This window comes from Drosophila sulfurigaster, chromosome X (assembly GCF_023558435.1).
Source record: "Drosophila sulfurigaster albostrigata strain 15112-1811.04 chromosome X, ASM2355843v2, whole genome shotgun sequence".
Classification (NCBI taxonomy): Eukaryota; Metazoa; Arthropoda; class Insecta; order Diptera; family Drosophilidae; genus Drosophila; species Drosophila sulfurigaster.
The window spans coordinates 16,058,569-16,079,387 of record NC_084885.1 but is presented as its reverse complement, the minus strand read 5'-3'; the positions used below and the strand labels follow the sequence as shown (position 1 = coordinate 16,079,387).

The following is a 20,819-nucleotide window of genomic DNA, read 5'->3' as shown; positions in this document are numbered from 1 at the left end:
TATGTGTGGTATATTTTAAGTAATATATGTATATCATATTGGATGCGTCTTTGCTTTTAATTAAAAACCATGCTGATGGAATTTAGATAAGGTATAGAAAAGACTATCATTATATTTTGAAAATAATTTTGGATTCCTTGGAATTTAAATAGGAGGTAAGAAAAAGACATGTGGAATTCATTGCACCATTTTCATATGTATTTTCATGTGTATTTACAAAATGTTTTTTGTAGTCGCAGTTTTAACTACAAATATCAGTTGTTTTCATTAATAATCAATTTGCAGATTTGCAAATACAAAAGTATTAAACAATTCTTAACGTTATAGATTGTGTATATACTGTTAGGGGCTAGTTAGTATACATAATTACTTATGCCACAAAATGCATAATATTAACAATAATTCGAGCAATTCTTTCACTGGTAAAGCTAAATGCGGCATGCCGCAGATTCCAATAAATCCTTGCAGAGAAGAGTTTTCATTTGAAAGAGATACACTTAATGTGATCAGCCCAATTGTAATATAAGCAAGGAAATCGTCAGAAGGACTGGGAATATATATATTGTTGGATGGCTGCGCCGCTTAGGCGATTTCCACTGTACAATAAGCAATAGATAATCGTGGCGATGGCATCGTTGGCTATTTGCCCGTTGCACGTTCGCTGCCGCTGGCATTGCTCTGCTGGCTGTCGTGTTGTCCGCCATGGTTATACATGAGATGCGCTGCAAACGGAAAGAGATAGCTGCTATAGTAGGGGACATGAAAGAGAGCGAGAACGCAAGCGCAAGCACTTTACCCATCACAACTGGCGTTATGTTGAAGGCGCCAAAAGGTGTCGGCGTCGTCGTCGTCGTTCCTGTCGCTGACGCATTGCTGGCGGTGCTCACAAATCCATCCTGCACTGTTGCCACCGGCGACGATGTATTGTAGGCGACAGGCGAGTGGACAAGGGGCGTGGCCGCCGCAGGCAATGGCACAGCCATCGTTGTCGTTGCCGCCACCGCCGCAGTTATTGTGGTCGTCGTCGTCGGCGCCGCTGGCGGCATTACAACGGTGGTCAGATGCGAGTGCGTTGGCTCATCGAGCAGCCCGGTGCGTTGCAGGCGCCCCGTCTTCGTTTCGATGTGCTTGTTGTGGGCACTGAGGCAATGGTTGCGCATGTGATACAATTGCAGGAAGTAGGCATCGCAATGCGGACACTTATACCGCTCGCCGGTGTGGCGTCGGATGTGCGCCTTGAGATCGTTGCTCTGGCTGAAGCTCTTGGGGCACTGATCGCACTTGTACGGACGTTCGCCGGTGTGTGTGCGCATGTGTATGGTCAGATTGTAGGCGCGATGGAAACTCTTGCCGCACGTGTTGCACAAATTGGGTTTGGTGCCAGTGTGGTAGCTGCAAGGCAAGGCAAAGTAAGAAAAGAGAAAGATTTGAGACAGTTCCCAAGAAGAATCTCAGAAAGAAGTCCTCACTCACCGTTCGTGCACCTTGAGATCGGTGGCACGCGGAAACGCCTTGATGCAGTAGCGACACTTGTAGGGCTTCTCACCGTTGTGGCGTCGCATGTGGACGCGCAGATAATCGTTGCGTGCAAAGCTGTCGCCGCAGATGCAGCAGAGGAAGTTCCGCTGGCCGGTGTGCGTCTTCTCGTGGCACCGCAACTGTTGCCGCTCCTTGAACGTCTCGTCGCAGCTCTTGCACGCATAGAGGAACTCGGTGTGGAGCAGCGTGTGCTTCCGCAAATAGGTTTTGCTCGAGAAACGCTTCGCGCAATATTCGCAGGTGTGTTCGCTGAGCTGCAGCTTCAGTTCGCTGCTCGCATCGAGTCCCTCGCCATTGTGCTTGCTCAGCTTGTGCCGCTCGAGCGCATCGGAGCGTGTGAAGGCCGCCTCGCATAGCACACACTTGTGCTCCTTGCTGCCGTGCAGACTCTGGACATGCGCCTTCAGATGATCGCTGCGTGCAAAGGCCTTTGGGCAGTGGGGACAGCTGTGCGGCTTCTTCTCCAGATGCGACAGCTTGTGCCGCAACAGATGGCAGTGGCGTGAGAACGTGCGCTGACAGATGTCGCAGCGATTCTCGGGATTTGGTTGTGCATCGATTGTTTGCTTGTTGCGGCGTCGACGTCGCTGTTTTCCACCAGATGTCGATTGGGTTCCTTTTCCTGTTCCTGTTCCAGTTGCTGTGCCTGCCTGCTGCAGATATTCGCGCACAATTTGCACTTTTGTCTCGGCGCTTGCAGGTGGCTTCTCCTCATCGTCCAGCTCCTCCAAGTCGCTTTCATCGGCCTCTTCCTCTTCCTGCTCCTCCTCCTCTACGTCTACCTCTTCCTCGTCATCCGCCTCCTCCTCCTCCTCGTCGGAGCTGTGCAACGCTTCTTCGAAGAGCTCCACGTTCTCCTCCTCCTCCGCCTCCTCCAGTTGTTGCACGCTATCCATGCGCTGACGCTCCTGCTTAATTGGCAGCAGCTCCTCTTCCTCTGATCGACCAAAAGCAACCACATCAATTAGCTGACTTTACTTTGCACTTAAATTACTGCTCACCTTTCACATGCGCCTCCTCCAGTTCGTCCTCTTTCTGCTGCTTGCTATGCGGCTTTTTGCGACGCTTGTCATCTGCATCCAGTTGCTCCAGCTCCGGCTCTGGCTTGATTTGCAGCCACAGCGTTTGCTTGGCCTCCGCCTCAAGTTCGTCGTCGTCATCCGCCTCCTCGTTACTCGATATGGGATTCGTATGACTCTGATACGCACTCTGTTGATCCCGCTCCTGACCCTGCTCCTCCTCATCGTCAGCGGCGCAGTTGTTGAGCAGCACAGCGGCCGATTCCAGCTCATCGCCGCTCTGCATGGTGGCCTCATCAATGGCCGGCCATGGAGTGTCCATTGACTGCTCCCCCTCCATCTCGTCGACACCATCGCGTTCCTTGTGCACTGTGCGCATGTGACGCTGAAGATGATCGCGTCGGCTGAAGACGCGCTTGCAGTCGCCACACTCGAGACGCGGTCGGCGTCGCAGCAGCGGCGATGTGGACGTCTGATTGTGCTGCTCGATGAGATGTGTGCGCAGCTGGCGGAACTGCTGGAACTGTGCCGCACACACCTGACACTGCAGCTGCTCCAGTTGCTGTTGTTTATGCTGTCGCTTGCGATGCAAACGCAACTCGAGCGCATTCAAGAACTGTTCGCTACACATGCCGCACTGCAGCATGGCCAGCTGTTCGGTCTGTGTGCAGACCTCGCTGCTGTTCGGCTTCAATGCTGGCGTCCTGCCCAGCATCGCGACCAAGGAGCGATACGATTTCTCGGCGTCGCGCTTAAAGCGATACGCTTGACAGGCCGCCTTGATGCAGGTGTCACACATGTGATGCGGCAACTTGTCGTAACGCTCGCACGTGTATCGCGTGCACTCGTTGAGGATCTGGGCAATGTTGGCGCCCTGCTCCACCGGCGCCTCATCGTAGATGAAGTAGAAGTCGCCCACTTCTCGCAGGCAAACGCGACACACGCGCTCCGCATCAAAGTCGCCGCCGTATTGAGTCATCATGTTGTCGGGCATTGCGGGTGATTTGCTCATTTTGCCATTGCCTGACTGCCTGGCGTGTTTTTCCAATCTGTTTTTCTTTATTATGTTGTTTTCTTTTTGTTTTACTTGGTTTCCTGTGTTTCGCTTACATTTTCACTTGAAGCTGAAGTTGTGCCCTGATCCGACAACGCTGGTTGCGTAGCGACGTAGTGGCAGCGCCAACGCAGTTGGACTGCACTGCTGCACATGATGGGCGCGTGTTTTTGAAAATTTGAACGACAGCTATAATGGGTTAATACAAAATTATCTATTAGCACCTACATTGAATTAAGAGCAATAATTGCGTGGTTCAAAATTTAGCTGTATTGCTCAATTTTGTATTGTCTGGAAATTTGCCTTTATTGTCCGTATGTGACTTTTTACATTTACATAATATAGTGGCAACGCCACTGTAATGTGGGAGAATTGCTACATACATACATTCATACATATAGGGAAAGGCGCGCATTTGAAAATTGTGCTTTATTCACTACGATTATTGTTTACATTTATTGCTAATCAGCACTTGATTTGTCTAGACGTTAATGACGCAGCCGCAGCGGCGTCCGCAATCAATGTCAGCTCTCCATTGACGGGTTCTATCCATGAAGAAGGCAACTCTTTATCGCGCTCCTCAAACACGCGCTGCAAACAACACAAAACAAAAATCAAGCATATTACATATTGCATACTTTGCAAAACGATATCTCTGTGTACTAACCTTGACAACAGCCGATTTGCTGGCACCCGTGACCACAAAGACCAATTGTCTGGCATTGTTGAGCAGTGGCAGCGTGAATGTTATGCGTTGTGGTGGCGGTTTTGGTGAATCACTGATGGGAATGACCAGACGCTGCTTTTCCGCTAAACTTTCCGGTTGCTCTGGGAACAGAGAACACGTGTGTCCATCCGGTCCCATGCCCAGCAACAGCAAATCAAACTCAGGGCTCGCATTGCCGAATATACGTTTCAACTCCGTCTCATAGTCCTGAGCACATTTGTCCAGAGGCAACGATGTATTCGCTTTCACAAATTGACTTTCCAGTATGCTGGGCAATTTGGTCAGCATATGTGTCTTATACGCATTAAATGTGGAATCATTGTGGTCATGGGGCACATAGCGTTCATCACAGAAGAAAAATTTCCAAGTGCTTGTGTCCAACTGAAGGGCAACAAGGGCGCGAGTTAACAGCTGCACTAGAGAGCCACCTGTTAGTGAGAGGGAGAAACAATCAATTCACCACTTAATACTCGACTTTGTCAATGGCAAGACGTGATCTAAGGTCACCTCACTCACACACACAAGCCAAACACGCGTCGGCAGATTAATTCGCAATCTCCTCACCTGAAACACCAAGGCGAAATGTTCCGTTCCTGTGGAATGCGGTATCTGCATATACCTTGATCACTTGACTGAGATTCTGCACCAGCTCATCCTCTGTTTCGGCAACTCTCAAATGGAATGCACAGTCCGGATATGCTGACATTTTATGACTTTCAAATATAAAAACAACAACTGATATCGCCGGCTATGTTTCTTCGTTTCTAAATACAAAGCTTTCTTAAAGCTGTTTTATTTAATATCTGTCTCGGCGTGTGACCAAAAACAAAATTTCGAAAATATACTAAAATATACCAGACCACACAAAAGCAAAACATAAAATACGATATATTTCCAAAACGTGTGTAAACTCAGTTTACCACATTTTTGTGGCATCATTTTGAACAGTCTCATCTTCAAGCAAGCCTAGCTGTCGTGTGTTGTACGATTTTTAATTTCAAAGTGTATTCGACTATTGCTCGTGTATAATATAATTTTGGCGTTGCCATTTATTTTGGTCAGTGTGCGAGACACAAGTTCAGAGTTGCTTGTGAGTATATGTGTGTTGGAAAACAGCACACGACATCACACATCACAGACTGTGAACCAACACTTTGATAATTTTGTGAAATTGCGTTGCAAATTCTCGCGCTCTTTAAGAAAATTAACAACGAATTGTTGTAAGTGCAGCCAGTGTTCGTGTGTTGGGTTGTGTGTGTCAATTAAGTGCTCATTTAGTCGGTTGCAGAAAATCTAAACAAAACTCGGGCACTAGGAATACACAAATTTTGCGCGAACAAAAAAAAAAAAAGAAGGCAGCAACAACAACTACCAATACAACATCACAACAATTGCAACGTGTGTGTGCACGCGATAAAGAAAAACCTTGTTATTTGTCTTGTGTGAATTGGTGGACGACCATACTACAAGCGTATTTCGCTAATTTACATATTCTGCGTTTCTGCGTTGAACAATGCCTAAGCGTGGCGGTGGCGGCGGTGGCCAAAGATACAACAATAATAATGCTGGCAATGGCAATGGAAATGGAGGTGGCAACAATGGTGGCGGAGGAGGATCTCGTTTCTCGGCTCTAAAAGACTTTGGTGGTAAGCTACCCAGAGTTAACGTATTTAGCAAACACATTTGTATGTTTGTGTTTTTGTTTTTAGATGACGATCATCAGCGGCGTAAGGATCGGAACAAGCGACGCGTCAGCTTTAAGACATCACAGTTTCCCCATAAGAGCGATGTGAAGTTGCGTATGCAGGACGTGCGACGTTGGGATGAGGACGATGACATGAGTGAAATGACCACCACAGTAAAGGTAAGTGTTACATTTATTTATTGTAGCTTTTGTTTGCGAACTCACATCATCTCATCATCTCGTTCGTATTCTTGCAGCAGGATCGGCCCAGTTCCAGGCGACGTGGTTCACCAATTCCTCGTGGCAAGTTCAGCAAGCTGATGCGGAATGCCGTTGGCTGGTATCAAGTTACGGTAAGTGTTTGATCATCGTGATATATCATATCTTTGGATAGATTAGATTTACTTGAATGTACTGATTCACTTAACGCTCGTTTCCCTTCCCTATCGCTTATCAATTTATCGCTAATTCAAAGATTATCGAACTATACGTGTTTGGGAATTTCGCTAGTTTACTTCGCAAATTGATGCCATAGCAAAGCATTATACAACTTGACAAGAATGCCTTGCATATATGGGTATTTTGTGGACTTTTCGCATTGCTGGCACGTTTTTTTATAACATACTGTCACCTCTCAAGACTTGCTATAAATGTATATGCTTTATAGAGAGAGAGAGAGCACTTCGTAATTAAGTTAATGAGAGTCTCGGCCGTTATGTTGAATATTTGGCAAACCAAACTTCAAATACCCTCGATAAGCAGCAAAGTAAACAGACCCAAATGTTGGCTCTTAGTAGTGTTCTTGATAAATATATGATCATTACAAACACTTCAATATGATTGTGCCGCCCGCCGCTCAAGGGCACAAAATAGTGTCTGGACGAATCGCTCGCCTGCTGTTGTGTTTATGAATCGTAAACATTTTTGCCATGCAAACAGTGTTGTTAGCTTGTATCTTTGTCTATGGATTAGTGTCGAGAGACCTCAAGATGAAAATAGTTTTAATCTAAATTGAGCTGAAATTGATGTCTACAGTGGATGTTTATGGTGGGGTGTCTCTGTTAACAGTTAGTTGTTCACAGCGTTTAGCGCTCTAATAAAGCTGTCGAAGTCCCGTAGCTGCAAACTTTGGCATCACATGATCAGAGGACTCTGGGTGTTGTAGCAACTACTTTATGTCACGTGATATATGTAGGTTAGGCGTAGCAATAATCTTTCTGTCACATTATCGGTGTATCGGAGTCTGCCAAGTCACCGTACAGGTTCCATGTGCCCACTGTTGTCGCCCGCGTCGCATCGTCGTTTTGGCGACGTCTCCACACAGCATGTGTCCCGCAAGTGCTGTCGCCGAGCTCTGCTATCTCTCACAGCGGCGGCCCAATGGAGCAATAAAAAGAAAAACAAAAATACATACTACACAATACACAATAAGACGGCCTTTGGGCCCAGAGTGCTGTGGTCGGTTCTGTGTTTATGGCAGGCGCGTAATATGTACCGTATTTGGGCCCATTTCATTGACGGCCGGCAAACGTTAAAGACGCGCGAGCTCCGGCCAGCTTTTTTTAGCCAGCAAGCCCGCAAGCCCGCAAGCCAGCTAGCAGCAACAGCAATAGCTAAGAGAATCTCAAGACTCAAGAGTTTTATCGCGACCGCTTATCAACTATCAAATATCAACAACTGTTTGTCTGTCGATTAAAGGCCAAGTTAAAACTAAAAAACGCACCGTGCAGTACGCATCGAGCCACCCAAGGGATCGGGAATCCACTAGATCTTTAGAAGGTTGCCGGATCGGATCGGATCAGATCAGAGCTTTAACATGGCTACGCTTGGTGCCTGGGATTATGTCATACTGGCGATTGTCCTGATCATCTCCATACTGATCGGGGTTTACTATCGCTTTGTGGGCAGCAAACAGAGCACCACAACGGAATATTTGCTGGCCGATCGCTCCATGGGCGTCACACCGGTGGCATTCAGTTTAATGGCCAGCTTCATGTCCGCCATCACCATACTCGGCGTCTCCATGGAGATCTATCAGTATGGCACCATGTTTGCCATCATTAACGTCTCGTATGCGGTGTCCACGCCCATTGCCGCCTACCTCATACTGCCGGTATTCTATCGTCTGAAGACGGCGAGTGTTTACGAGTATCTGGAGCAACGTTTTGGCTATGCCACTCGACTGGCTGCATCGTTGGCCTTCTCCCTGCAAATGATACTCTACATGGGCATTGTGGTTTATGCGCCAGCTTTGGCCCTGGAGGCCGTCACGGGATTGAGTCAGATCTTTTCGGTGATAATTGTGGGCGTCGTTTGCACCATTTATGCGACAATGGGTGGCATGAAGGCGGTGCTTATGACGGACATCTATCAGTCGCTGCTCATGTTTGCGTCCATCTTTTGCGTGATCATTGCTGCGTGGATCAAGGCGGGCAGCTTGGATGTCATATGGCGCACAGCGGTGGACAATGGGCGCATTGACTTTGGCAACTTCAGCGTAGATCCCACCGAGCGGCATACGTGGTTCACCCAAGTCCTAGGCGGATGTGCCACCTACCTAGCGATCTATGGTGTCAATCAAACCCAGGTGCAGCGACTGCTTGCCGTAAGGAATCTACGGTCAGCGCGTGCGGCCCTCTGGTGGTGTCTGCCCATCCTTTGTCTGCTCAGTCTGAGCACCTGCTTGTCCGGACTGTGCATCTATTGGTATTATCGCGAATGCGATCCGCTGCTGGAGGGACGCGTTAACTCCCGGGATCAAGTGATGCCGCTCTTTGTGCTGGACACCATGGGCGAATACACTGGACTATCGGGTCTCTTTGTTTCGGGTATTTTTTGCGCCAGCCTTTCGACGATTAGTTCGGCAATAAGCTCGCTGTCGGCTGTGACGCTGGAGGATTACCTGAAGCCCCTGGTGCGTTGTTGCGCTGGACGAACCCTCACGGACCGCCAGACGCTCTGGTATTCCAAGTTGCTGTCGGTCTTCTATGGTGCCCTGTGCGTAGGCATGGCCTTCTTGGCCGGTTCCATTGGCGGCTTGTTGCAGGCGGCGCTCTCCATCTTTGGCATCATTGGTGGTCCGCTGTTGGGCCTCTTTACGCTGGGCATGTATTCGACGTCGGCGAACCAAAAGGGAGCCCTTGCCGCCCTGCTGCTGTCGTTGGCCTTCTCCTTTTGGATTGGTTTCGGACAGCCCAAGCCGCCCATACCCAGCCTGGACATGTCTATCGAGGGGTGTCCCATACAACGCAGCTACGCCATCGATGTGCTGCTGACGAACTCAACGCGCGCCGAACCTGAACCTGAGACGGAATCGTATTTTTACCTGTATCGCATTAGCTACATGTGGTATGCAGCCTTGGGTTTTGCCATCGCCTTTGTGGGCGGCTGGCTGTTGTCCTATTGCTTTGCCTGGCTCAAATGGGATGACAATCGACCGATCTATCAGGATGCGGACTGTACGCTCATCAAGCATGATCTCTTTGTGCCACCGCTGGCGAAACGTTTGCAGCGCAAGCAAATGCCACGCGTCATTGTCACGAACACCAGCAGCACCGCCAGCTCCGAGGAGCTGCCGCCAAAGGATATTGCATAAATATGCGGTGATGTGAGGGGAATCGATTCACGTTTTTGCTTTGCTTTTTATTTGGGAACACCAACCATTTTTTTTAAGTGCTTAGCAAATAAAATTGTAAACTAAACAATGAGTAAAATTTTAAAGTTTGCTGGGAGACGTCGACGTCGACGTCGATGATCACCAAATCCCTAATCGGATGTTGTGGGCGGCGCACGATTCTCGTCAGCCTCGTAGTAGGTGCGTCGCTGCGTTAGATGCCACAGGGCCAGCAATCGTGTCAAGTCCTTGTAGCTGAGCGTCTCCAGCTGTCGCTTGTCCGCAGTCTGCACGCCCGCCGCATGCAGCTCCTCCACAATGGTATCGAACATAGCCGAACGGGGCTCCACCGGTTCCTCGTCCAGTTTCCGTGGCGCGATAACCATGTGTGCCGCCTCCTGACGTTGTCCCGCTGAAGCTCTGGCGTCACTCTTTTCTGACTTTTCCTCGTTGGAGTCCAAAGCCACCAGCTCGGCATCGTTGGTCATGGGCAACGCTGCGCTAAGTTGAGCAATCAGCGCTACGAGGAGGAGCAGTACAACAGTGAACTTCATGATCGTTGTTACAATTGAAAAATCGGTCGTTTGGCCCGTGGAAAATTGTGAGTCGTCTGTTTGCTTGAAGAGTCGCGTTTGCACTGACAACAGCGTAGAAATTTTTGTTATTCTTTTTTTGCTGTTGCCGTTGCTGTTGCGATCGTCGAACCCCCCGATAGCAGGCCGAGTCTCCCAGGGGTGTGTCGACAAAACGACAACGAGACGGGCGGCGTTCCAATTTCAGTTCTGTTCAGTTTTCTATCTGCGTCGTCGTCTCCCTCAAAATTAACCCCGGGAGAGTGAATGGAAATGGGAATGCGAATGGGGGAAAAGAAAGACGGAGCTTGTGCGATCTGCAGCCAGTGGTCACCACAACAACAATAATAATGTCCAAAGCACGTCGTCATTTGTTGTTGACTTTAGGGTCGATCGTCGTCTGTGCATGCTCAAATTATTTATCTACATACATACATACATACTATACTCAGTATGGTGAGCGACACATGTTGCTTCTTCGGCGTAGTCTTCTCCCCATTTTTTTTGCATTTGCTTCAAATACATCAGACAGAGAAAGGGAGTGTCTCTCTGTTGCCGCCTCTTTCTCTCTATCTTTCTTTGTGTGTTTATCTTGGCAATTGTGCTAGTTTACTTGTTCTTCTATATGTAGCGAAATTGATTAAACTAATCAGTTCTTCAACGCGTTGCTGATAAACTTTAAATAAGTGTTGCCTGCATTTAGGCTGAACTTTTAACTGCTGCTCCCATCTTAATCGATACGTTACGACTTCCATGACACCAGGTGGCAACGCTGTCGATCTTGCTGTGCTGCTTCCTTTATGGGACTTGGGACTGCAAATATACACGGCGAAATAGTCTTTGAACTAAATTTTGACATTGGTCACGTCATGTGGTTAATTGGAAAGAATTTCAGGAGTAGACTCGAATTAAAATGAGATCAGAGGCGCCAACTTGTTGACAGCAGAGCACCGTCTCTTGGGCAATGCAGCGTCACAGGGTGTGTCGGGTGACAGGCAGACAAGTGTAAACGTTAAAGCTTATGAAATTTTAAGCTTTCATTAAAAAAGTTAAGTTTGTGTATTGAGGGCTTTGCAATTCTTATTTGAATTTGTATAAATTGCTTATTAATTAAGCCAACTTTGGCTTTGTTGTTATTTGTAATTGCTGTAAAGCGGAAGAAAAGTCGCCGCAAGCAAGTTTATCGATTCCAGGCACAGATTCAAATGGCCGCCAATCGAATGCATTTGTAAATTTCAATTGACTTGTTTTGTATGGCAATACATGTTTCGCATCCCATTGGATAATTGTTATAATATGCAAATATTTGTGAAATCAATGGTGGTGAATATGTTAAAATGTATTATTGAAATGCACTTGGATTTTCAGCATACTCTCTACACATTGTAAACTACAACAAGAGGCTGCAATACTATTTTTGATTGGCATAGAGCATCCACTAGTCGCTTACTTTCGTATTGCATTTGCTGGCATTGTTATTATTATTGTTATTATTGTTGTTATTGTTATGAAGTAAAGCAGGTGCAGTGGAGTGCATTAAATATATTATAGCGCACACGCGCGGTGCATTCAATGAGCATCGAGCATCTTGAGTCACCTAATTCACTCTCTTTGCTCCAATGCTCTTTTCACCTTTTCACCACTGAGTCATCAGCGTGAGCGTGCGTGTGTGTGTGTCTGTGCGTGTGTCTTTTGCTTCCTGTTACACACGCTATTCTAAATAAGCACATTGCTAACTCCCGTTTGTGTTCTCACTCGCACTCGCACTCTCACTATCATTTCTTGTTGCTTCTGCTTCCTCTTCTTCTATTGCTAAGTATGCAACGAACGGCATCGCCTTTTGCCTTGCCCTGATGTCATCGCTTCGCAATGTGCGAATGCGTGTGCAGCTCGATCAGATGGGTGATGGGTGGGAAGAGTGGGAGGAGAGAGAAAGATACTGTGAGTGGCTACGAGTGAGCTCTCTCGCTCTCTTATCGCAAAACCGGCAAAGTTTTGTCTACGCTTGGGTTTGGGTTTGTTTATTTGTGTAGACAAAAGTAACAAAAATAAAGGTTGACGAATCACACAAGGTTTATTCAACAATTGTATTTCGAGAACTCTTTAAATGGCCATTTGTGCACTAACGTGAACTTTATATTAATAACAATTAAGTACTCGATGGTTGGGAGGCAGCAATAACTAATTCACAGAAACACACACGCGAGAGCGAGAGAGAAGCATTCTTCACGTTTGCACTCGTTTCTTCCTCTTGTCATGCAAACACACATGTCACAAATGTTTTGTACTCCAAAAGCAAAAAAAAAAAATTAAATAAAATAATAAAATTTATATATACATATATATAGATTATAATATATACTTATGCACACTTATATACACACATATACATATACATATATATATAAATTTAACAAAACCAAAAAAAAAGTGGTAATTACAAAAATGTTTTGCTAGCTACACAGCTAATCCTGGGCAGGAGAATCAGCTGTTGTTGCTGATTCTGTTGTTGTTGTTGTCGTTGTGCCTGCTTTCGTTGTTGTTGTTGTGGTTGTGTTCGCTGTGGTACGTGTCAAGGTAAAAAACACCCGTGCTTCCCACATCATCCATGGGCTGTGCTATAATTGTCGATGTGGTGCTCTGCGTCCAAAGTAAAAGAAAGGGTATCCAACATTCGGATTAGCATAACAATGTCAAGGTCTCTTTCTCTTTCACTTTAGCTGTTCTCTGTTGGCTTTGCCTTTGCTATACTTACGCCATTTTTGGTCTCCTCGGGGCTCCAGGAGCGCTTATCATCCAAATCCTTGGAGCAACAGCTGCCCATTTTTGCTCTTTCGTCTCTGCTTTGCTACTTTCGGTTTCTGTGTTGCTGTTGCTATTTGCTATTTGCTGTGGCTGTGGGTGGCTTTGGGTTGGCTGTTGTTTTGTTGCTTGAACCTCGCACGGCTGCCGTCGAATGCCGTTGCGTTTGCCGGTGCGCGGTTGTTAGCCACCTAGCTCCACTTCGCGGACGCGACGCGACGCGGCGTCGCAGTCGCTGTCGCAGTCGACGTTGTCGTCGCTGTTGACGCGTCGGCGTCATCATTCATATGATAAACTTTGTTGTTTCTTTTTTGTGTCTTGCCCATTGTTGCGTATACAATACAAGTATACAAAAAGGCGGCATCCGTCTACTATTCGCATTATTCTTGCAACCTACACCCACCCACTACACCTCCCTCCCTCCCATCACCCTCTCTAGCATACTCCACACTCACCGACATCGTCATCGTCTTTTCATAGCTCTGATTACACACAGTTAACGGTGTGTGGAGTATTTGATCTGTGAGTGTTATTTTTCCGTATTTTCCCAGCAATAGAACGAGCGAGTGTCGATATCAGCTATAAGTATAAATAAGTAACTGGTGTATTTATGTAGCCGTAGCCGTAGCACCTAAGACGGCAATTAGCTCAAATTATATTTTCAGACTAAAAGCACCCCACGCGACGTTATCGATATCGTTATCGAGCAAAGCAATTGACACTAAGCTCGACTAAGCCTAGTTTGCAGTTGAGTGCGTTATCGATATCGATATCCTAATTAGTGCTAAATAATAAATAACAAAACACACACACACACATAGACGTGCTTCATATAATAAATATACTTATCGCATTTAATGCGCAGTATGTCCAGCACAACGGGGGGGTGGGAGAGAGGGTGCATGGAGGGGAGGGGGTTGTGAAGGGTGGATGACTAATTGGGGTGCTTGGGCTTTGGATGACGAGACTTCGTCACTTTTAGTTTTATCTATTGAGCACGGCGGAACAATCAGTTGCCTGCCAGCCAGCACATAGTATTAGATACTATATTTTATACTATTCAATTCTATTTGTTTGTTTGTTTGTTTATCTCTCTGCAATTGGCGATGCCGATAAGCCAGTTATCGATATCGTTGACCTTCACAGCAGACAGGAAATGCTATTGAAAATATGAGCTTAAGGAAACGCCCACAATTTTGGGTGCTGACTGTGTGTGTTGCGTTGTTTTGTTGTGTGTGCGTCATAATCATAATCAAAATGCTCATAATTAAATCATAGACACTTGAAGATAAGCGGAGAGCGCGCACCCAAAAAGTAATTAAAACACAAAGAGGCCCCAGACATTGCAGACAGGGACGCGCACTTGAAACCGAATGCGAACCCAAATGCGAGTTGACTCAAAAATCGCAGAATTGGTATGCAAATATTGAGTAATTGCCCGACAGCGAGTGTTGAGCACGTAACGAGCTATATAGCCAGCCAGCCAGCCAGCCCCGCTATATAGCGCCGCCATGAACAAAACGTATAATGAGAACAGCAACTGCGAAACAAAAAAAAAAAAACATTAAAATACCAAATAAAATACAACAATAACAACATCCCAATGAGCAAACAGCACTGCGAAATGTGGAACGAGCAAACAAGAGTGCAACCAGCGCCCCAATACCCATAAAATTTCAATTATAGTATAACTAATGTGAAGCGTAGACATGCTGAATACTGAAATATCGATAGTATCGTTTTACTATCGCAAGAGCGATATCGAAAGAAGTGATCTAACTTCAGTATAGGAAAGAAAAAAACTCATGGAATTGCATATTTTGTTTGATTATTTATTATCTTAAATATAATTCGTAATAGCATAAATACAAAACATTTTCCAATAAATTTGCTACCATTAAGATCTCTACATTTTGTATTTGTTGGTTTTTATCAAATTAAATGAATACAAAATTTTCAACTTATATATCTTAATGCAAATACAATTAAAGTTCCATATTACTATAACAATTTGCAAACTTATTTCGCTCAAGTTATAAATAAAGTATAATTTTTTTCTAATAATAATTATAATCGAAAGTGGAGCACGTGCGTTCCGTTGTTCTCATGAACGTTATCTATATGAACCTCAATTGCCAGATAAACAATCGGTGATTTGCGTTAATTAAGCAGCAATTAATTAACTAGTTTTGCTTTCTATCCCCTTTCTCTCTCTCTTTGTCTATCTCAGATACACAATGGCCAGATCTACGACAAGGAGACGCTGTTGCGCGCCTTGCTGGCGGCAATGTCACCGCACGTCTTCATCCCGCAATATTGGCGAGTGGAGCGCAGCTGCGTCCTTTTCTTTACGGATGACTTTGAGGTGGCCGAGCGCATACAACAGCTGGGCAGGCACGCCCAGTTGCCGGATGGATTCCGTTTGATGCCGCGTGTGCGCAACGGTATTCCATTGGTCACCATTGACGATGAGTTCAAGGCCAAGATGAAGGTTGTGATGGCCAAGCGATACAATGTGCAGACCAAGGCCTTGGATTTGTCCAAATTCCACGCCGATCCCGATATGAAGCCACTGTTTTGTCCGCTCTTTCGTAGCAATGTGATGTCATGCGCCCTGGACATAATATGCGAAAATATTCCCGATTTGGAGGCAATCAATCTGAACGATAATCAAATGAGCACCATGGAGGCATTCAAGGGCGCCGACAAGCGTTTGCCAAATCTCAAGATACTTTATCTGGGCGACAATAAGGTGAGTTCGCCTTATACAATAGTTATATCTTAGTACAGTAGTTCATATTGATATGATACTTAAGCATATCCATCCTTCTTATTCATTATTTTCCTTTTGTGACAACAGTTGCAATCGCTGGCCCATCTGCTGGTCTTTCGTTACTTGCCGATTGTGGAGCTGGTTTTGCGCAATAATCCGTGCCGTTTGCGCTATAAGGATCCACAGCAATTTGTCAGGTATACTATAGTGTGATTTCTTAATTCAAAACATACTCTTTCCTTGCAAGGATGTGGCAGCCCAAGCAATGCAAACTACGCGGGAACCGAGCTAAGAGTTGTGGGTTTGTCTCATAACTTTTAAGGATCCACGTGCCATGTTCTCATATTCCATTTCAACATTTCTGTTTTCTTATTAAGAAATGCGTTGTTTGAACGAACCGCGTTGCAATTTCGAACGCGATCTGTCGCTTTCTGATTCTTGATACCAATTTTTTTCGCCCAAGGCAAATGCATTTGTTAGCCTTATAGAAAAAGAAACACTTGCCACACTTGAGGCAAATCACAAGTAGAGCCAAGCTTTCGACAGTTCTGAAAAAAAAGCGAAAAAAGCAAATAAGAGAAAAAATATAAAGAAAAGAAAAAAACAAAAAAAAAAAACATTTACAAAAGAAGCAAACTCCACACAACGCACAAGTGGCAACAATCTAATTGCAGCGATATGGCAGCACTGCCAGCACTGACTAACGGACTAATACACGAGTACTCACAAATTTGAAAGGAGCGTTTGCAAGCCCGTTATGAAGACACGAACATGCAGCAAATAGCGTTGGTTGAGCTGCCCGCTTTCCTCTCTCCCTCTCCGGCCCGCGTTGCCGTTGTTGTTGCTCGCGTTGTGTTGTGTGTTGTGAATGCGACAAACAACGAGCAAATCTTTAAAGAGGTTTGAGATACATATCGACAAAACAGAAATCGAAAGCAAAACCACGTGAAACGCGATAAATGCACGCTTGCGCGCAACGCACACGTACGCAATGCACACACACAAACGCATACAAGTATAGACGGCGGCCGATCGCCATCTTGTTGTGGTGGGAGCCGCTGCGACCAAATTACGATGAACACCTGTAAAGTGTGCTGTGTTGTTGTGTTGCTGTTGTTGTTGTTGCTCCTGCTGTTGTCGCAGCGTCATTTTTATTGTTGTTGGCTATTTTGTTTGATGAAAATTGGGTGCGCACGCCAAGCAAGCTATCTTCCTCTCTGACGCACTTACGCATAACAATACACTTAAACACACACGCCCACAATTATGACGACGGCGGCAAGGACTTTCGGACCACGTGACTGACGTCGATCAACACTACAAAAAAAAAAGAACAACATACACTGACAGACATGCTGGCGTTGGCGGCCTTATTTTCTATAGCTAAACGACGAGTCTGCGTTTTGTTGCAAGCCTTTTGTTTAACTTGGCGAATGTTCTGTCTATCTGCGGTTGCAGCGTGCAAACTACAAAATAAAAACGTACGATAACGATAAACGATAGCAAATAAGCTATAAATTAGTATTTAACGACTTTATGACTTGACGATGGTGCTACAGCAACGAGCTTTTGTGCGGTGACGTTTGGAGTGCTCAACGAAAAAACAAATATATATAAAAACAAGAAAATAGCAAACAAAAAAGAAACAAAAAACAAGTTTGTAAACAAAGTAAAAAGAAAAAAAAAAATAAGAGAAAACTGTTCAAAAGTTTGGCTCACTTTGAAATGTGTATAGTCAATAAAGCTTGCGCGCCGTTTAACAATGCGCATTTAAATGAAAAACCAAATGCAACTGCCTGCAACACATGTTGAGAAAGTAAAGTAATTAATTTATTTGCGACACATATGAAATAATATATGTGCAAAGAGTTTGACGCGAAGCGACAGGTGAAAGTGTCCGAAATTGCAATTTACAAAACGGTCAAAGCGATTTAATGTCACACATGTGCATAAATCGATTTCGCTATCGTTATCGATGACGATGACGATGTCGATGCGATGCCTTTGTATATTACACTCGATACTAATGCCACGACTAAAAACGGGCGCAATATCCTTCAACTGAAAACTATTTACAGCGAAGTAAGACGAAAGTTTCCCAAACTTTTAAAGCTGGTAAGTATATTATGCTAATCTACATTTCTACAATTCGAACTAATGCTAATCGGTGTGCCTTTAAGGATGGCTTTGAGTTGAGCGAATCGAGCGGCGTCATGCCACCGGCCAAGGCATCGTTTCTATGCGACAGCGCGGGCGCTGAGTTGGTTCGACAATTTTTGGAGCAGTACTTTAACATCTTTGATTCCGGCAACCGACAGCCGCTGCTCGATGCCTATCATGAGCACGCCCTGCTCTCCATTTCCATGCCTCCGATGGGTCAGGGTGGCAGGTGAGTTTTTAACTTCCGATTACTTCTCCAACCGAGATATTGATCGCTTTGCTTTGCAGACTGAACAACTTCCGGAAGTTCAATCGTAATCTGCGTCGTATTATAAGTAACGAACGCGACGATCCACGCACAAAGTTCCTGAAGAGTGGTCGTCTCGCTTGCGTATCCACCCTCGACGAATGGCCACGCACAGTCCACGAGCGTCGCACCTTCTCTGTGGATCTGACCATATACAATGTAAGTGAGATAATGTTAATGGTCATCGTTATCATTTTAGTTCAGCCTTTCGCCTCACTTCTAAAATATTTACTAACTCTTGCAATTGTCTTCGTTTTGCAGCCCCAAATGATGGTGTTCACTGTAACAGGTCTGTTTAAAGAGTTCACTGGCGACACGGACACCTCGACGACTTACGAGTTGCGGCACTTTGTGCGCACATTTGTGCTGGTTCCACAGAACACGGGCTTCTGCATTCGCAACGAGACCATCTTTATAACCAGCGCCACACCCGAGCAGTTGCGTGACTTCAAGCGCAGCCAGCATCAGCCTGCACCGGGCGCACCAATGACCAGCAACGTTGCAGTTGCAGCAGCTGTGGGCGAAACTTCGCTGCAGAATCGTTTGCAGCAAGGTCAGCCACCAACAGCAGCTGTGGCACTGTTGCCACCACCGACAATTCCACCGACTGCGACAGCGACAAGTGTCAATCCCGCCCAACTCGACGATGCAACCAAAATGCAAATGGTGCAACAGATGAGCACACAGAGCCAAATGAACCTCGACTGGAGTCGCAAGTGAGTAGCCAAGCACACCGATCTATATATAGAAAGAAAGCTGAATACTATTTAATTGATTTATTCATTTTTGCAGATGTCTCGAGGAAACCAATTGGGATTTCAATTATGCCGGTTTTGTGTTCCAGAAACTCTTTAAGGAAAACAAAATACCACCCGAGGCCTTTATTAAGTAGACACCTTCTCCATCACATCTAGCAAACACCATAAACAAATTCTTCAACACCAACAAAAGTAACACATTTTTTTAAATCCCAACAATCAACATAATACCGTTAGCCGGATTAATCAATTCTTTGATATAATCTTAATCCCATTCATTACCAATATGTTCTTTTAAACTTGTTGTATCGTTGCTGTGTAAAGACGCTCTGGCAAAGCACGGTGTCTCTTGGTGTATTTTAAAATTCATATAGATGTTAATGCAAAATTCTGTTTCGTTGTACACACAAAATTCAAGTGTATCCAATAATATTCATCAGTGCTTTGCCTTAGCGTATAAATTGAACACATACTTAGTCCCACACCCAAAAACACATATAAACTTGTAAGATAGCGTTGAATTATCCAAACACAATTAACTGTAAATTTCTATATATTAGATTTTTTTTTTGTTTTTGAAATGTCTAAACTACGCAACGATTAGCAAATATCAATATGCAGGCCACAAAACATAATTAGTTCGTAAACGTAATTAGGCTTAACACTTTCATAATAATAAATCGCGTCAAAATACATGATAAATGTAATCAAATGATGTTTTAATTAAATTTCAGTAGTTTCAGCTGTTGGCGCTTAAATGTGCAATAATTCACATAGAGTTGGCGTTTTAGTTGTAATTGTGGTTCGCCCTCGAAGCTGTCGCGAACGTCCAAAAATTGTCAAATCAGCAGATGAAATACCAGGCGAACATAACTGAGCAGTAAGTGAACTTAGTAGTTTTTAATGCCAACCTAAAAGTATGCAATGATTTTTTCTGATAAATTTTGCAAAGCATGCATCACAAAATTCGGCATAGCTCAGCCGTTTAATGGATTAGACAGATGCCTTTGTGCAGAATGGTAACTTTTAGCACACAATTATAGAAACAACGACAATAAGGACGAAAGTCCTTAAAGGAGCTGAAATAAACGTATTTCTTTGTTCAAAAAAATTTAGCAACAACTCGAAAGTCCTTTGATGGATCCTGTTGAAACTTTGGTCAATCGACTTGGGTTGGATAAGGCTATCCTTGTGCCAAAGGACATTTCAATCGTTCGTTTGATTTTTGAGATATCGAGAATTTTGTGCTTTCGTCTTGATTTCTAGCAATATTTTAGACAATATTTGAAAGTGTTGGGTTTTTAGATAAGCCCATATTTTATTTTGGTGCAGATAGATATAGTTTGTCTTTGCAATTCGAATGAAGCATATCCTGACATTATGCGACAGGATATTGCAGAATTACGATCAATTTTCTAGACGACAATAAAAGTATGCAATCAATTTGCTTAAATATCTCTTTGAGCCGCATCCTAAAAGTATACAATTTCTTGCGTATAGTGTCAGACGTCAACATTTTAATGTTAGACTTAAAAGTATGCAATGTTTGTTTTGAAAAAGATTTAATCAAACGGCCTAAAAGTATGCATTATTCTTTTGATGCATGGTCTGCAAACTGCTTTGTGGGCAGTTCACTGCTTGCATAGCCAGCTTGGCAACCACTTATATATTTTTAGTGGAGACATGCACCTGCTTAACGAAGAGAGTTTGTTGATCAGCATGTTACAAAATGCCCAATAGATGGCGCTTCCACTGGCTTTTGTTAGTTAAATTTCAAAAATAAATCAAATAAAAAAATTTGCTGCTATGTG

The 20,819-nt window shown here is 44.7% G+C and overlaps 6 protein-coding genes across 7 annotated transcripts; 2 read left to right on the top strand and 4 right to left on the bottom strand.

Moving 5' to 3' along the window:
* Nucleotides 1-182: 182 nt before the first annotated feature.
* On the bottom strand, nucleotides 183-3,703 carry LOC133849334 (zinc finger protein 37). Its single transcript, XM_062285346.1, has 4 exons — nucleotides 2,541-3,703; nucleotides 1,474-2,476; nucleotides 797-1,392; nucleotides 183-722 (listed from the first exon to the last, which is right to left on the bottom strand). The coding sequence occupies exons 1-4, from the start codon at nucleotides 3,568-3,570 to the stop codon at nucleotides 640-642; spliced, it is 2,712 nt and encodes a 903-aa protein (XP_062141330.1). The 5' UTR covers nucleotides 3,571-3,703; the 3' UTR covers nucleotides 183-639.
* Nucleotides 3,704-4,025: 322 nt separating this feature from the next.
* On the bottom strand, nucleotides 4,026-5,179 carry LOC133849337 (probable 6-phosphogluconolactonase). The gene is made up of 3 exons (XM_062285350.1): nucleotides 4,904-5,179; nucleotides 4,280-4,767; nucleotides 4,026-4,203 (listed from the first exon to the last, which is right to left on the bottom strand). The coding sequence occupies exons 1-3, from the start codon at nucleotides 5,043-5,045 to the stop codon at nucleotides 4,078-4,080; spliced, it is 756 nt and encodes a 251-aa protein (XP_062141334.1). The 5' UTR covers nucleotides 5,046-5,179; the 3' UTR covers nucleotides 4,026-4,077.
* A 281-nt stretch (nucleotides 5,180-5,460) lies between these two features.
* On the top strand, nucleotides 5,461-19,720 carry LOC133849335 (nuclear RNA export factor 1). 2 transcript variants are annotated; one of them, XM_062285348.1, is made up of 10 exons: nucleotides 5,461-5,985; nucleotides 6,049-6,203; nucleotides 6,284-6,376; nucleotides 15,241-15,762; nucleotides 15,871-15,980; nucleotides 17,862-17,898; nucleotides 17,964-18,172; nucleotides 18,232-18,409; nucleotides 18,512-18,966; nucleotides 19,043-19,720. In XM_062285348.1, exons 1-10 carry the CDS (start codon nucleotides 5,853-5,855, stop codon nucleotides 19,140-19,142), a joined length of 1,992 nt encoding a protein of 663 aa, XP_062141332.1. In that variant the 5' UTR covers nucleotides 5,461-5,852; the 3' UTR covers nucleotides 19,143-19,720. The 2 variants fall into 2 exon arrangements, with proteins under 2 accessions (XP_062141332.1, XP_062141331.1); XM_062285347.1 differs by having other exon boundaries at nucleotides 6,281-6,376.
* Nucleotides 7,225-10,443, top strand: LOC133849336 (putative sodium-dependent multivitamin transporter). The gene has a single exon (XM_062285349.1). The coding sequence runs from the start codon at nucleotides 7,840-7,842 to the stop codon at nucleotides 9,616-9,618; it is 1,779 nt and encodes a 592-aa protein (XP_062141333.1). The 5' UTR covers nucleotides 7,225-7,839; the 3' UTR covers nucleotides 9,619-10,443.
* On the bottom strand, nucleotides 9,645-10,190 carry LOC133849339 (uncharacterized). The gene has a single exon (XM_062285351.1). The coding sequence runs from the start codon at nucleotides 10,188-10,190 to the stop codon at nucleotides 9,789-9,791; it is 402 nt and encodes a 133-aa protein (XP_062141335.1). The 3' UTR covers nucleotides 9,645-9,788.
* LOC133849340 (salivary glue protein Sgs-3) lies at nucleotides 12,258-13,187 on the bottom strand. The gene is given in 3 exon segments (XM_062285352.1): nucleotides 12,258-12,790; nucleotides 12,792-12,848; nucleotides 12,964-13,187. Coding segments are annotated over 3 exon segments (243 nt in total). The 5' UTR covers nucleotides 13,033-13,187; the 3' UTR covers nucleotides 12,258-12,673.
* Nucleotides 19,721-20,819: the final 1,099 nt, after the last annotated feature.